This window comes from Amblyomma mixtum, chromosome 9 (assembly GCF_055824585.1).
Source record: "Amblyomma mixtum isolate Tamu chromosome 9, ASM5582458v1, whole genome shotgun sequence".
NCBI classification, from domain to species: Eukaryota; Metazoa; Arthropoda; class Arachnida; order Ixodida; family Ixodidae; genus Amblyomma; species Amblyomma mixtum.
The window spans coordinates 67,795,675-67,811,984 of record NC_143020.1 but is presented as its reverse complement, the minus strand read 5'-3'; the positions used below and the strand labels follow the sequence as shown (position 1 = coordinate 67,811,984).

General features: G+C 46.1%; 1 protein-coding gene across 1 annotated transcript; it reads right to left on the bottom strand.

Annotated features, from left to right (window-relative positions):
* On the bottom strand, positions 1-9,023 carry LOC149329503 (TNF receptor-associated factor 6-like). Its single transcript, XM_089559257.1, has 2 exons — positions 8,739-9,023; positions 1-1,113 (listed from the first exon to the last, which is right to left on the bottom strand). The coding sequence occupies exons 1-2, from the start codon at positions 9,021-9,023 to the stop codon at positions 1-3; spliced, it is 1,398 nt and encodes a 465-aa protein (XP_089415383.1).
* Positions 9,024-16,310: the final 7,287 nt, after the last annotated feature.

The following is a 16,310-nucleotide window of genomic DNA, read 5'->3' as shown; positions in this document are numbered from 1 at the left end:
TCACGGCAGTACTTCCCACTTAATCGGAAGCTGGTCATCCACCACGAAGCCACTGAGCCTGAGAGTGCTAAGGCTAAACGAAGGATCAAGAAAATAAAACGATGAGTTACTTGGTGTTTCAAGCTTTTGCATGAGTGCAAATTCAAGGGGGGGTGTCTTAATTTCAATGAGACTCTGCCTCTCATCTTGTTGGTGTATTACGCCCAGCCGTACTTTGTGCTGGAATGGCCACTCAACAGCGCCGTCGTTGTCACCCTTATGCAAGGTGAGACCGGCATGCAGGCGGACAGAATCGCCATCCTTTCTCAGGGAGACTCTAGGTGTCATGCAGTAGCCACACATGTACACCGGGTCGGTTTCGTAGTAAGTACGGCCTTCTCTGAGCGCTTTTTCTTCGAGCGATTTGATGCCTCTGACATAGAAGATTGTATGCTCTGGTCGTAGTCTATCGGATCGAAGCAATGTTTTAATGCGGTCCAGAGTCCTCTCGCTATTATCCACAGTTTCAACTTTCATTTCAAGAATTGATGCTAGAATTCGCGAGCAATTGTCATAGCTCTGTCTCCTTGCAGTCGCCAAATCATATTTAATTGTTTTTTCCAGTCTGGTTAGGTTCCTCGAAAGGTCATCAGTACGCGTTATCAAGTGCTCTTTCAACTGCTCGTTACCACTGGCGGGTTCGCGCACACCCCTTGTCACATTCTCCTGGATTTGTCTTCTGGCTTGGGTCCCTTCATCTCTGAGCGCTTCTTTAAAAGTGTTTATCCCATGTGAAATTTCGTTCAATCTATCGCCATGACATTTAACATCATTAATTAACTGCCCTAGATGCGCTGTTATTTCTCTCGCCTGCTCTTCTGTGATTCGTCTAAAAGCCGTTGAAAACGTTGCATCTTCCGTGTCGCTGGGCTGATGGCCAGATTCTGGAGCAAGAGGCGTCGCCGGTGCTGCACACTCCGATCTCAGGTGTGAGCACACATCGCTGCACAGAACCGAGGCCGAACACTTGGGACACCGCGCAGAGTGGTGTCGACATTCCCGATGGAAATGCTCGCACACCATGGAAGCAGCCAGCACTGTCTCGCAGCCGTTGTCTTCGTTCCAACATTTAACCTCCAATTAATAATGAAAGGAAATGTAGAAAGTGCAACTTCCCTCGTCCCGCTAGCAGACTGGCTCGCGCGTGCGCCGCAACCAACGTCGACATATCGGCCTTCCAGAACAATGAGGTCGCCGCGCCGTACCAGCAGCTGATTTCGTTCACTCAAGCCACGGTTGAAAGAAGCACAATCATGGTGAGCAAATGCGCTGGTCACGTGATTTTTTTTATTTCCCGGTCTTTCTTTGCAGCTCAGAAAAAAGATACACGCGAGGCTTCCTTTATCGCAAATAAATGGAATGCGTGTCTCTGAAGGTGGTCTCCAACATTGCTATTCACATCTGCTGTTTCAAGCCCATATTTACGCATTTAGAAAAATTATCTTAAGAAACGTGGAGGCTAACAAAGAGGGTTATGCTTAAGTTAAGGACAACGCAGCGAGCTATGGAAAGAAAAATGATGGCTATAACGTTAAGAGATCGGAAGAGGGCGGAGTGGGTGAGGGAACAAACGCGGGTTAATGACATTGTAATCGAAATCAAGAGGAAGAAATGGACTTGGGCAGGGCATGTAATGCGAAGGCAAGACAACAGCTGGTCCTTAAGGGTAACGGAGTGGATTCCAAGAGAAGGCAAACGTAGCAGGGGACAGCAGTAAGTTAGGTGGGCGGATGAGGTAAACAAGTTTGCGGGGATACAGTGGCCGCAACTGTCAAAGAACAGGGTTAATTGGAGAGGCATGGGAGAGCCCTTTGCCCTGCATTGGGTGTAGTCAGGCTGATGATCTGAATTGTTAATTAATTACTTACAGAACAGAAATTAGCCTAGGATACGCAAGCCGGCTGGTAGCTGTATGTAAGTGGTTTCCCTGGCCTACCTCAAATGTCTTACTTTTTAACCCTTGGTTAAATTCAGCGTGGACCTCCTCTATAAACGTTCGTAACATACCTGCGAGCAATTCAAGCATGCTAGCACCAATTTATAACTTGCACTACGCCTGCTCCGTGCGTTGACGGAGCAGCATGTAAAGAGTGTCCCAGCTAACTTGGACCAAGATTTAAGAAAAACCTAAGCGTTCTTCAGAACTGAAACAGCATGGATGTTATAGGGGTTTATCTTAAGTTACAGTACCATTTTTTTAGCTTGTCCGAGTTGAATAATTTGTCGTGATAAACAAAGTAACTTTTTAAATACAGTTTGATACGTTCAGCTGTCAATAGGAAAGCTGTGGAGCTCCACAAATATTGCCCAAGCCAGGCACTTCCAACGAGATACACTTAGCGCTGCCGCTTTTATTTGGGATAATTGAAAGCCCGCGGAGTCTAAAAAATACCACGTGACAACGCGCTCCTTGCACCCGAATGCGCCGCGATTACAGCGCCCTCATCCGTGCTTTGTAAAAAACATCACTCTCATCGCGTATTTCGTGCTGCCCAAGAGATTCGAGTTGTGCTTGGTTTTAAGAAAAGCGCCAGTGGGTTCTGGCGGCAGTTCACAGAAAACGCGACTCCCGTTTCTGCGGCAATAATTGCGCTGTCAGGTTAGCGCAATGGATCAGGGGGAACGATGACAATTTCATGAGTTCGAGTTTAAGACCCCGATCCCAACAAGCAAAGACGCATATAACCAGCGTGACAACGCCGTGTGAATTACGCGGAATAATGGGAGCCGCGCTTTCTTTCAACTGCCGTGCGAACCCACTGGCGCTTATCTTCGAACCAAGCACAACTTGAAGCTGTGTCTTGGGCAGCACGAAAGGCGTGAAGCGAGTAACGTTTTTTACAAAGCACGGATCAGAGCTCTGTAATCGCGACGCATGCGGGCGCACTGAGCGCGCTGTCACGTAGTATTTTTTAAAACTACGCGGTCTTTCGTTTTTCTCAAATAAAAATGGCCACGTCAAGTCCATCTCGTTGGGAGTGCCTGGGTTGGGCATTATTTGTGGAGCTCTACAACTTTCCTATTGACGCCTGAACGTTTCAAACTATATTTAAAAAAAGTTAATTTATTTATCTAGACAAATTATTCAAATAGGAGTAGGGAAAAAAATGGTACTGTAACATAAGATAAACCCCAACAACATCCTCAAAATTTCAGTTCTGAAGAAAGCTTCGGTTTTGTTTTTAAATCTTTGTCCAAGTAAGTTGGGACACCCTGCATTTCTACAGGGTGTTTCATGTACCACGAATAAATGATTAAAAAAAATTGCCACTGGCCTAGCTTAGCTATGCCAGGATATACGTAGCGAGAGCTACCTGGCGTCTCCGCTTCGCAAGACGTTCTTCGGTGCGATGTCAGTGCACGTTAAAGAACCCCATTTGGTCGAAATTTCCAGGAGCCCTTCACTACGGCGTCTCTCATAGCCTCAGTCGCATTGGGATGTTAAACCCCAATAAACCAAACCAAACCAATCTTTCCTGAGGCGTCTCCGCCGCTCATGCGTAGTCGGGCAGGCGAGGCTCCACGCGCGGCGGCGGTGGCGAAATGTGACGTCACGCGCTCCACACCTGCTACTCCTAGTTTCGCGCATGCGCACTATCGGCCTCCTAGGCTCAGGGCGAAATGCTCGACTTGGTTGCGTTGTGTAGCTCTCACTACAAAAGTGGCTCACCGGAGCTAGGCGAAACCAACAACATATTGTTTCCAGTCATGTGGCGATAGTATATTTCAATTCCGCTTAATTTGTTAATTACCTAAAATCAGTTTGCAAATTTTCTATTATTCATTTTAGCGTCACGTGCGTTCCTTTACGGTGGAGAGGGAGTAAAGAAAAAAATCGATCCAGTTTTTGCAGCAACGTATCTCCTATATGGTGCTTTTTTTCGTAGTTTAAAGAAAGCCTCCGAAATATGAAAAATTGGGGGCTTAGCTTTAGCCTGGTAGGTTGCGAAAGCAAAAGCGCAGCGCCTCCAACTGAAGGAATGCTGTGCGCCGCGTCTACAGGTCACGCGTGGCTACCGGCCGCCGCTGCGCGACGACTCGATTTGGTAGCCCATCTCTAACCCTAGTATGACGTCAGAGGTCATTCTAAAGGTAAAACGTGCCTACCGGCCGCCGCTATGCAAAGGCCGTTCATGAGCGTAGTATTGCTTTCGCAATAAAACTACAACGTACGTACGTTGCTATAAAAAATTGGCAGAGGCTTTGCATGGTTAAGCCCGGTAGGTTGCGAAAGCTCGTTGTTTCTTCCTGGCTTCACACTGGCGAGCTGCCTTCTTCTGTATGGCAGTAGACGGCATGGCAAACTATCTTTGTACACAGTGAGAAAGATCTACCATGACTACCAGCCTCGCTCTGCCAACGGGTCGAGCTGGAGGCCCTTTTTTATGCAGCTGGTATGACGTCTCCTCGACTGTAGCGCCACTGGTGAAAGGAGCGCGAGGCTCACCGCCGTGACTACCACCGCCTTCCGCCTACAGATCGAGCTGATCCAGATCACGAGAGGGAAATAACTAGAAGAATAAAAGTGAGGTGGAGCGCATATGGCAGGTTATCTGAAATCATGAATGGCAGTTTACCAATATCCCTCAAGAGAAAAGTATACAACAGGTGTATCTTACCGGTACTCACCTATGGGGAAGAAACGTAGAGGCTAAGAAAGAGGGTTCAGCTTAAGTTAGGGACAACGCAGCGAGCTATGGAAAGAAAAATGATAGGTGTAACGTTGAGAGATCAGAAGCGGGCGGAGTGGGTGCGAGAACAAAGGCGGGTTAATGATATCCCAGTTGAAATCAAAAGGAAGAAGTGGGCTTGGACAGGGCATGTAATGCGAAGGCAAGATAATCGCTGGTCCTTAAAGGGACACTGAGGAGAAATTGAAGTTGACTTGCATCGACAGAATACCAGCTTCTGATTACAAAAACGCCATTCATACTGGCAACAAAGCTCCTGTAACGTAGAAAAGAGCAAGAACCAAAACACGGGTATCGCCGCCACAGGCCAAACTCGCAAGTACAAGCTTCATGACGTCATAGGACAAAACAGTGTTGCTAGACCCAATAGTTCTAGCAACACTAGGACACGAGAAGTTACGAATCACTGAGGCGCAGCAAATGCATGCGCAAATCTCCTTTACGTCGCCAGATGGCGCCACGTATCCGACAGCTACGCGCGCTCCTGCAGCGCCGGGACCAATCAGCGCTTGCTCTCAGCGGTATGGGGGCTCCCGGCATTCCGCTAACGGTAACAAGGTACATGGTATGCTAAAGGCGTGTATTTGCGAGAACTTCGTTGACGACTTCGAGAACGGGATCCATTGTAACGCTGGCAAACGCCGGTGAATGTAATCGAAGCGATGGCCGCAATAGCCGATAGATGCCTTCAACGTGCGGCCGGCGGTAGCTTTCTTTTTCAGCTGCTGCTGGGCCGCACTGCTGGCCGCCAGAAATCACGGGGTTGCGTTACGTCATGTGCACGTCATGTTTCACGTCACTTAGTCCTGTGTCGTCATAGGAGAATCCCAAGTTTGAATCAGAGCGGCGGGAAAAACTTTTTCAACTTCGAATCCAAATTTCTTAGAAATAAATGCAACTTTCGCTGCCGGCCAACTGGCAACAAAGCCATGAAATGCCGAACTATCGGCGTAGTCAGGCTGATGATGATGATGATGTCACCTCGACTGTAGCGCCACTGGTGAGAGGAGCGCGAGGCTCACCGCCGTGACTAAGGCTGCCCTCCGCCGACGGATCGAGCTGCCGGCCCTATTTTTTGCAGCCCGTATGACGTCACCTCGACTGTAGCGCCACTGGTGAGAGGAGCGCCAGGCTCACCGCCGTGACTACGGCCGCCCTCCGCCGACGGATCGAGCTGGGAGCCCTTTTTTTCGCAGCTGGTATGACGTCACCTCGACTGTAGCGGCACAGGTGAGATGAGCGCGAGGCTCACCACCGTGACTACGGCCGCCCACCGCCGACGGATCGAGCTGGGGGCCCATATTTTTCGCAGCTCGTATGACGTCACCTCGACTGTAGCGCCACTGGTGAGAGGAGCGCCCGGTTCCCCGCCGTGACTACGGCCGCCTACCGCCGACGGATCGAGCTGGGGGCCCTTTCTTTCGCAGCTGGTATGACGTCACCTCGACTGTAGCGCCACTGGTGAGAGGAACGCGAGGCTCACCGCCGTGGCTACCGCCGCCCTCCGCCGACGGATCGAGCTGGGGGCCCTTTTTTTCAGCTGGTATGACGTCACCTCAAGTGTAGCGCCACTGGCGAGAGGAGCGCCAGGCTCACCGCCATGACTACCGCCACCCTCCGCCGACGGATCGAGCTGGGGGCCCTTTTTTCGCAGCTGGTATCACGTCACTCCGCTAAAGGTCAACCGTAACTACCGCCGCGCCACACTGAAGGCTCAAAACTTAGCGTAATATTGCTTTCTCAATAAAAATTTGTACCGGCTTAGCTCTGCCATAGCAGGTTATACGAAACTTGAGGTGAGGGCAAGGTGTCCACATCTCGGTGGACACCTGAATCATAGGGAAGGCGGGTAACTGCCCTATTGGAACACTGTACACCTCAAGCGTGCTTTAAGCTAAGTGGCGGTAGTGACAGGTGTGCGCTGCATGGTTGGCATTTACAACGTTGTGCCAGAAACGCGACGCTGAAGCCATAGGCCGTCTGCTACCCTCTGGAAAGCGCGCCAGCGCCGGTGCGTCTGCCAGGTCTATGAATTTACGGTTCTGAAGTGCGCGGCGGCGCCTCCGGCGCAACAGCTGCTCAGCTGTGACCTCACTCGCTCCTCGCGAATGCGCAGCTTGGCTCATCCACGCTCACGCGAAACTGTTCATCCACGGCCAGTGTAGCTCACACTACAAAAAAAAACTATAATGTAATGACCAACGCGTTAAACTAGTTCTAACGCCTACACAACCAAGGGCCGTGCATACCAAGAACACCCAGCCTACGCTGACATATTATAATCACAAAAAAACACACATAACTTTTGTTATTTTCATTTTCCGCGTTCAGAATGCTTTCATACGCAGCACGCGCTGATCTTACAGTGATGCTGTGCAATAAGGAATGTCGCAGGACAAATAGAGTAGGGAATAATTGATACACGAATGTAATGCAAATGCTATGCAGAAGGCAGAGCATGGCAAAAATTTGGAACCGGAAGTAGCTGACAGACGATTTTCCCATGGTTCTTTGTGTTCACTTCGGAAACACACCTTACCGCACCTGTTGAAAGGTATAAGAGGAAAGAGTGAAAGAACAGACGCGCTTCGCAACAATCGCGACCCCTGAAGCGTCGGCGCTGGATGTAGCAGATACCTCTATGCCACCATTCCCCCATGGCTCATTTATTAAGGCGGAAGCCTATAGTGCCTCATCGTTGTAAGCAGGAGCTGTAGACAGAAATGTCACGCTTTTCAATTGGTCGAAATGGTCTTGACGTCACAGTGCGCGAATTTCAAAAGGAGTAAATTGTACTTTGGCTAGTAACCATGCAACCAATTAAAGGTATCGCATAGTGATCCTCCAACTAAGTGGGACTGAATTTAGTTCATTGCTTAATTAACCAATTATTCTAATTAAGCTTTCTAGCCAGACCAGATCAATAAATAAAACAGAGTAGGAAATTGGTCGAGTTGGGGTATCGAACCAGGGTCTCCGGAGTGCGAGACGAGCACGGTAAAAAATCCGCCATGCCAGCTCGATGGTTTGGAATGAACAAAGGCGCGTCTAGTGAATACGGCGTCTTCGTTCACTCCCATTTTCCTCCCTTCCCTTAAGGCGAGGTTCAAGTCTCCACGGAGATATGCGAGACAGATACACTTCATTTCCTCAAACACTAATTTACCGAAGACGTAGAGCCGAATGGGCGATGTCGTTCTCAGGACTCACTGGCAGGCTGCAAGACGCTATGGAGTTCCATACTCAGAAGCGAAGCTTAACATAGTAACCACACATCAATGACACTAGCAACAATACCGCGCTTACGGCTTTCGCCTCTCCGCGCTTTGGGCCCACAAAGCGCCCCCCCTAAATTTTTCTTCTCTAGCGCGCCCGTCCTCATTTTCATGCAAGAGGTGACGTCACAGCTCTGCAGCCCCGCTAGACGGCTTCAGCGAAAAGTAGAAGCTTCTGCACCTTTACAAACGACGTGCGCCGCCTCATGCTATCTTTCGCTCACAGCGTCTACGCCCACTGATCTCCACTAGGTGGCTGGATGCCGCATTCCCGCTTTCCGAGACGAGCGCGAGTGAAGTCACAGGAAGTTGGACGGCTTCTCCCGGAAGTCGGGTGTCTTGTGTATTTCAATGCACCAAGGCGCGTCTTTCGCCCTTTCGTTCTCAGTTTTTTGGGTTGTTCCCGTGTAATGTCTGCTGTTATATGAAAGGAACAAGCAAGCTGAACGCGAGAAATGCGAGAATTCTACAAAGAACCCTGTAATTTCAGAGAAACCGAAGAAAACAGGCATACAGGTCTCAATCAGCCGCGGCAAAGGAGTACGTTCATTAAACACTATGTTCGACCAACTATGTTCGTCGCGACCAAACTCCTCTTCGAACTCAAAAAACAAATTGATTTCGCTTTACACACGATTCCCTGGCGACAAATCGTGAACTGTTTGAAACAGCGCTGTTCTAGTGAAAAGATCTGTTGGGCAAACATTTCGGCTGTTTTCTTTGCTTCGCTTACCTCTCTCCGAAGCAGCTCTTCCGCAGGGAAGTCCATCAGAGCGACGTCCTCCTCCTCGTAGTGGTTGCCGTCCAGCGGACACGCATGCCAACCATCCCGCCCGCACTGCTCGTAGCAACACTCGCATAACACGTGTGTGCATGGTAGCCTGGCTGTTCTCTTCCTCACCAGGCCACAGGCGCCGCATATCCGATACGGAGGCAGGGGTTCGCCGAACTTCAGGTCAATCCAGTCGAGCTCAGGGGAAAACCCCACTGTTGTATACTGTGCGCTTGCATCAGGCATCGTTCTTGACCTACGCTCGTTGCACTGAGTGTCGAAGAAATGCGTATTCCGCCGCCAAACAGATCGCAGTAACGTCTTTCCTTTATTTCCCTCCCCGGTTGCCAGGGCGACAATCGCAGGCTTATCTGCTGCCGCTTTTGCCGCGTATGCCGGAATGCGCGCAAAACGAAATCTGTCGCCGGTGGAAAGGTGTGTCACTCCTACGTGTTGATCCCGTACGCTGAAAAATATGCCAAAGGCTGATTGTTGTGGGATAGCTTTTGGTGCCGCTATCCGCCAAAACTCTTCCCAAGCTGATGTGTCCAGGCACATCGCTAATTTAGAGCGAAAGCTATGCTATGACCTCAGGGGCGTGTTTCATTCGTTTGCGCATTCGCACGGCTTCAAATGATCAGCCCTGCTTAAAAATAGGCATTGGTCTTGATTCTCCTCTCTTGATAACATCACAAGGTTACTTGTTATAAGGAGGCTTTCTCGAATTCTTTTTCCCGTCAGTGACGTCATCACCAGGAGAGGTAGCAAGACCAGTTGTCTGACCAAGAACGCCATGCCTCAAGCAATGGCTGCGAACCCTAAGCTCTCATATGAAAGTTAATTTTAGGTTAAATTCAGTTACTTTAACTTCGTCGTACAGAGTGCACCCGAGAGGGCAGGGTTCGAATAGAACAATATAGTATACATAAGTATCCGCTGAAAGAATTAAACTATTTCACACAAAGGATTCAGAACTTCGACTCTACGCCTTATGATGACAACGACGCAATACAGAGTACACGTCGGCGAAATATATGCACCGTTGCTTTTCATTATAACGAAGTCGAAGTGGCCCCACGACCTCTTTGTTAATTCGTTGCTTAATTGTATTCATAGGCTGCCCTGATCGCATACGTCGCATTGGAACAGGCCTGCATAATACCGCCTTGATAGAGGAAAACCTATAAAGCTTTCAGTGCGCCGTCGATGTGTGCCGAGGGAGGCCAACACTTGTACCGAGTGCTCTCGAGGCGGCCCGAAAAGTGTATACAATGACCCAATACGTCAGCCTATATGCAAAGCGCCCATTTCTACCCCAGCTTGCATGAGGTTCAGTGTCAGAAACAGGGCCTTGCAGGATTAAAGTCGTTGATGAGAGGGAGAGGAGGGTGGAGAATAGCGTCCATTTCTAAGACATGGTTCCTATAACGCCTGCTGTGATGCTAATAAGGGCACGCTCTGGGGATTTCGTCGCGACTATGCACTTCGGTTGGCTTCCCCGTGGTATTTACTAGTACCCTGGCCTGAACGCTTCACCACATGACAGTGACAGGCTTCCACATACGTATTCCTTTCCTGCTTTTCTGCATTGGTTCAGACACTTCGCAGCGAACGCAGCGGACCGAACACACGCTCATTTTCTGCTTGTTTCGCAGGTTCGAATTCTGCAACTTTGTTGCATTAGTACTTCTAAGTCGTTCCCGTTGCTTCTGCTGCCAGCTGCTGTTACCAGTTGCTATTACCTACGACCAGTGTAAACGTGTTTCTTGTTCATCATGGGAACTGAGATAGCTGACTTGAAGCGTAAAATGCGCTAAGAAATAAGGGAACTGAAGGCTAGTCTAGAGCACATGAACAAAGATGTTGAGGACTTTCGGAGAGACTGTGGTGATCGGGAAAAAGAGAATGCCGCTCTGAAAGTCACAAATGAGGAGCTGATCAAAGAACTTGCACAACTAAAAAAAATGGCAAATGAAAACTCGATGCGGATCACCGCACAGGATCAGTACTCGAGGAAAAAAATTCTTGAGATTAGAGGCATTCCTGAGGACGAAAACGAAAATTTGATGGATGTTCTGGGACGGCTTGGTGATGCACTTGGTGAATGTATAACACAAGAAGATATTGAAATCTGCCACAGGGTTCCTGTGCGAAACACTGCTGCTGACCAGAAAGATGGCGACGACGATACTGTCGAAAAAAAGGCCGCAGCAAAAAACGAATAGTAACGGCAACATTGCAGTAGCATTCAGCAACCGCGCTAAGTACGATGCCATTCTTCGGGAACCACGAAAAACTCGGTGCGGTGCGGATGAACTGGGTTTCTCAGAGAAACAGTCTGTCTTTGTTGATGAGCGTCTGTGCCCAAAAATGAGAAAGTTGCTTGGGAAGACAACTGGCAAGAAACGGGAGGTGGCCTGGCGTTACGCGTGGGTCGGGAACGGCAGGGTTTACGCACGGAAAACGGAAACGTCCCGAGTTATCCGAATTGATAGTGAGTCCGACCTTGATAAGATGCGCAATGTAGCCGCCTCTCCCTGAGTGCCTATGGCGTGCTCTTTTGTACTTGTATGATTATTTTTGATAGCTGCTCCTCACGATGTTACCTGTCCTTCTGGCAACAGTTATATCAGTGTTCTGCACTGCAACGCCCAAAGTGCGCGAAAGAAACACGACGAACTGGTTATGTTTCTTGCCGAATTTGGTTTCAAGTTTCAAGTTTTTATGGTTACCGAAACGTGGTTTATTTGATTGTAAAACATTTTATTCGCCGGGAAGAGCTTGGCAAGAGGTCGCGTTAAGTGGTCGAGAGTGGTAATCTTCTACAGCTGATGTTTTGAATCTCCCGGGATACGAGAGTTTTTTTTCTGAACAGGTCCCACCGACGTGGTGGCGGTGTACTACAGCTGGTATCAAAACAGTTTACATGTGCTGTACAGCCAGACTTTACAGAAGTTAATGCTGATTACGAGGTTATAACGACTCAAAGTGAAAATAAGTTGTTTGCTGTCATTTACCGACACCTAATGGGAACATAAACCGTTTTTTTTTAAGTTTTTAGAAACGTTCTTGAATTTCATAATTACGAATAAGCTGCAAATCATTTTAGGCGGTGACTGTAACATTATTCTGTTGGGTAACACTGCTGCCTCACGTGAATTTCAAATTTTGCTTACTTCTTTATCTTGTGGCAATGTCATAACAGAGCCAACACGAATCACCCATCATTCAGAGAGCCTTTTAGATTTATTTGTGGCTAGCAATATGAGTGACTGTGTTAAGTCGGCCTGAATAATTACGGGACTAAGTGATCACTTCCCAATCTACATGATCTACAAATGTAATACGTTTCTTAAAAGAAAGGTTAGCCACTCTGATTCGTACACTGTCAGAGATATAAGTTCCAGGACCCTAGAGGTGTTTAGGAATGAAATAAGCAGTTTAAACCGGAGTCGGATTTTTGCGTGCAAAACTGCTCAGCAAGCATATGAAATATTTCTCTCATTATTTAAGTCATGCTATCACATATGTTTTAGGTTAAAAATTATAAACAAATCTAAAACGTTACGCAAGCCTTGGATGACAGATGAGTGCTTTAAATTGATTAAAAGAAAGGAACAACTATACGCAAAGTTCGTGAAGACACGGAGCTTGGATGACCTCTCAGATTTCAAAAAATACAGAAATTTTGTCACAACCACTTTGCGTAAAACAAAAAATACGCATTTTGAAATTTTATTTAACAATTCAACTAGTCAGATTGATGTTCTATGGCGCGAACTTAACAAAATATTGAATACTAGCACACGCAACAATCAAGTACTTCAACTAATAATAAGTGCTAAAACACTAAAAGGGAAGGACATCGGGGACGATTTTAACAAATACTTTACAAATCTCTCTTCAGGAACACCTATACGAGACAGCGCTGAAAGTAAAATATATTTAGGTGCACCCAATTCTAAATCTGCCTTTTTTGAACCGAGAACTGATGAAGAAATTTACTCTATTTTTATGTTCCTAAAGAACTGTAAAGCCCGGGACATTGATGATCTTGAAATTAAACCTGTTAAATACTTCTTAGACCTGCTGACTCCAGCTCTTTGTTAGATTTACAATACGTGTTTACATACTGGTACCTTTCCAGATATTATGCAGTGTGCAAGATAGGAGTTTATATAGATCAGGCGATAAAAATAACTTTTAAAATAATCGACCGATCTCAGTGTTGCCCGTTTTTTCCAAAGGTCCAGAAAAAATAATATGCAAGCGAATCACCAGTTTCTGTGATAAGCACAAGCTTTTATGTCCACAGTAATTTGGGTTCCGTCGAGGCATGTCCACTGAATTAGCTTTGCTGACGCAGAAGGAATTAATACTTAGAGGGTTTGAAAATAACAAAATGACCCTAGGTATTCTGATCGATTTCTCGAAACCATTCGACAGAATTGACCACAAAATTTTATTTACAAAGTTAGAGCACTATGGGTTTCGAGAAGTTTCTGGTAACCTTCTCAAGTCATATTTACACCACCGTAAGCAATGCGTCGTAATCAACGAAGCTCACTCTTCTCTATTAAATGTCACTTCAGGTGTGCCGCAAGGCAGTGTACTCGGACCGGTTTTATTTAATATTTACAAAAATGATATAGTAAAGACCAGCACACTTCCATCTTATACCATTTATGCAGACGACACAAGCATTTTTTTCCAGTCAGCTAATATGGAAGAACTCACTGATTTCGCAAATGTTACACTTGAAAAATTGTCTCAATAGACTCAAATAAATAGTTTACAAGTTAACGTTGCTAAGACGAGAGCCATATTATTTACTCCTGTACAGAAGGTTTTTGGTCAGGATATCGACATAAAACTCGGTTCCGAACAAATAAAAGACGTTAAAAAAATAAAAACATTGGGTGTGACGTTCAGTAAACATCTAAATGCCCACGTTTAACGCTTTTAGGGAAGCCTGGCAAGAGCTTGTGGCGTATTGTGTAAGTATAGAACAATGCTTCCGACTACAATTAAGTTAATTTTTTATAATTCAATTTTCGCTCCTCATATTAACTACTGCAGTCTTGTATGGACGGACACAACTGAATCCAACCATACCAAATTAATGCTATTACAAAAGAAAGCAATTCGTCATGTAGCAAATGCCTCATATGACGCCCAAACAAGAGAACTTTCTGCTTCGTGTATTGTACTCCCCATACACCACTTACATAAACTTCCAATAGAATTTTATTGTACCCCATGGTTACACGATAAGGGACCACAGTCCCTCAAAAAATACAAGAGTACAGTTCGCGACTAGTGTCGCTCGATTACGGAAAAGCGATCACTCAAGACACGACGGCGACTCCTGTCGCCCTGCAAACAAAAGTCATTCACTGCACGTAATAATGTTTACGGTGTCCATAATGTCCGGATGCCGCGGGGGAAGCACACTCCCTAACTAAATAAGAAACGCGCAACAGCACCGCGCACTGCACACACTCAATAAGGCAGGAGCCGTACGGTCACGCGGCCCCTGTCGACGGCGATGAAGCGAATGCTCCAACTTACATAAACTTAACCCTGTTATGAAGTACAAACACAGTGTTCAAACTAACAACGAAGCTGTCCTCAACTTATGTAGTTTACATGGACCTTTAGAAGTGCCCCACATATTCAGAAACAGAGAACACTGGTGTATACCCTCTTCCCGCACTAATCAGGGTCGACACATGCTGCAATACCACATGCATACACATTTGAAGTTCCTACAAAATAAAAATATAGATATAAATAACCTTAGCAAATACAAGTGGCTTATTCTTATTAACTCTTATTCTTTAAGACATATGGGTTTAATTATGTTTCATTTCTCCGACACAAACTGCTTTTGTACTGCGGATGTATTGTATCTTTTTGTCATCGTCTATTTTCCTGCTTCTATTACGTGATATTGTGTACACCCGATTGTATCTGGACCTTTGGAGCTGCTGACGCGATTTTGTTCTTTCGATTTTTTTTCTTTTTTCAAATTATACATCTTACGAGGATCCTTAGTGTTATGTACGTTTAATTACACGATTCCATCAAGTTTGACAGAAATCCAACGGTTTTCCAACCATTCTGTGAGAATTTTCACTCTGCCGTGATGACTTCCGGTGGATGTGGCGTTACACCATTCCCGTGGCTATATCGACGTCCAAGCTATTTCGACGCAATTTTGACATTTTTCCAATAATTAATTAACTAACTAATCTAGAGTCATCAAACTTGGCTTCTGCGTTCATATTTTCATCCTCTATCTGAAGCAAGAATTGGCTTTCATCTATCTTTTTTAGTTCCCGAGTTAAACGCGTGTGACACGCTTTGTCAGTGGACGGACGACAATATGAGCCATTATAAGCTTTCGCCTTAAAGATAAGGTGGCGTCATCAAGCGCCCGTGTGGCCCACAGAGCAAGACGCACACCCCGACTTCAAACAATGCTATGCACGTTGTTCGTCTATATATATATATACCGGGTGTCCCAGCTAAATGTAACCACACTTTAAACAATGGCGCAGTGTCCTAGTCCAGTGAAACCAACTCAGGGTTATTCATGTTCGCGTGGCCTAGTCTTGAGTATTTTGTTCGCTCTTCAAGGTTAATTAATTAGTTAAGTTTAATTAGCTAACTTTTTAATTATTAACTTCAGGAAGAAAATGTCAATGCAACAGTTTTAGATGATCTCGAAAAACCGCTAGTAGTGCTGTTTCCGTCAAGTTACGACTTACGTAGCTTCATTTATCGGCTTTAAAAGAAAGCTGTCACGTGACCAGCTGCTCGCTCACTTCTCTGCCCCAATGTGCACCCAAAGTCTCATCGAGGAGAGGACTTCAGAAAAAATAAATGTTATTCCTTAAGGCGCGTCTTGGGACGTTGAAGTGGCACAGTTGTCATCCGGAAGCTTTTTCTTATTGTGCGGGTTATGGTTAAAGGCGGGTAAAAAAACTACGTTACGTAAATGTTACTTTGCTGAAAATGTCTCAGTAAGCTGTTTCTCAAAGCGATCTACAACTTTTCCGTTGAAACATTGTTCCTCAAGTCAATAATCAAAAAGTTAGCTGATTAACGGTGGAGCTAAGAATTAACATGCTGAAAACCAAAGTAATGTTCAACTTTAGCTCCCATCATGACTACAAAACTAATTATGTTCAGACGAAACTAGATATGCAGGCTTACAGTGATGAATTAACACGGGCAGATTTTTCAGCAATTTTTTCAAGCTCAGACGCTGAACAGGCCATTGATATGTTCTCAAGTCTCATAACAGCTCGGGTTACATCCTGTACAAGACATATAACGACCAAAAGGTATCGCGCACCTCGCTGTCTCTGGGTTTCCCCACATATACTGGAATCATTGAGGAAAAAAGAGAACTTATATAGAAAAACAAAACGACAACCATTTAATACGCGTCTTTTACATCGCTACAAGATTCTATCTGAACAAATAAACCAGTCTCTTAAAAATGCAAAAAAAAAGTTTTTTGAA

Coding starts and splice junctions, on each gene's coding strand:
- LOC149329503 (XM_089559257.1), bottom strand. CDS start 9,023: ATGCCTGATGCAAGCGCACAGTATACAACAGTGGGGTTTTCCCCTGAG. Junction 1,114..8,738: donor AAGAGCTGCTTCGGAGAGAG/GTAAGCGAAGCA, acceptor TATTAATTGGAG/GTTAAATGTTGGAACGAAGA.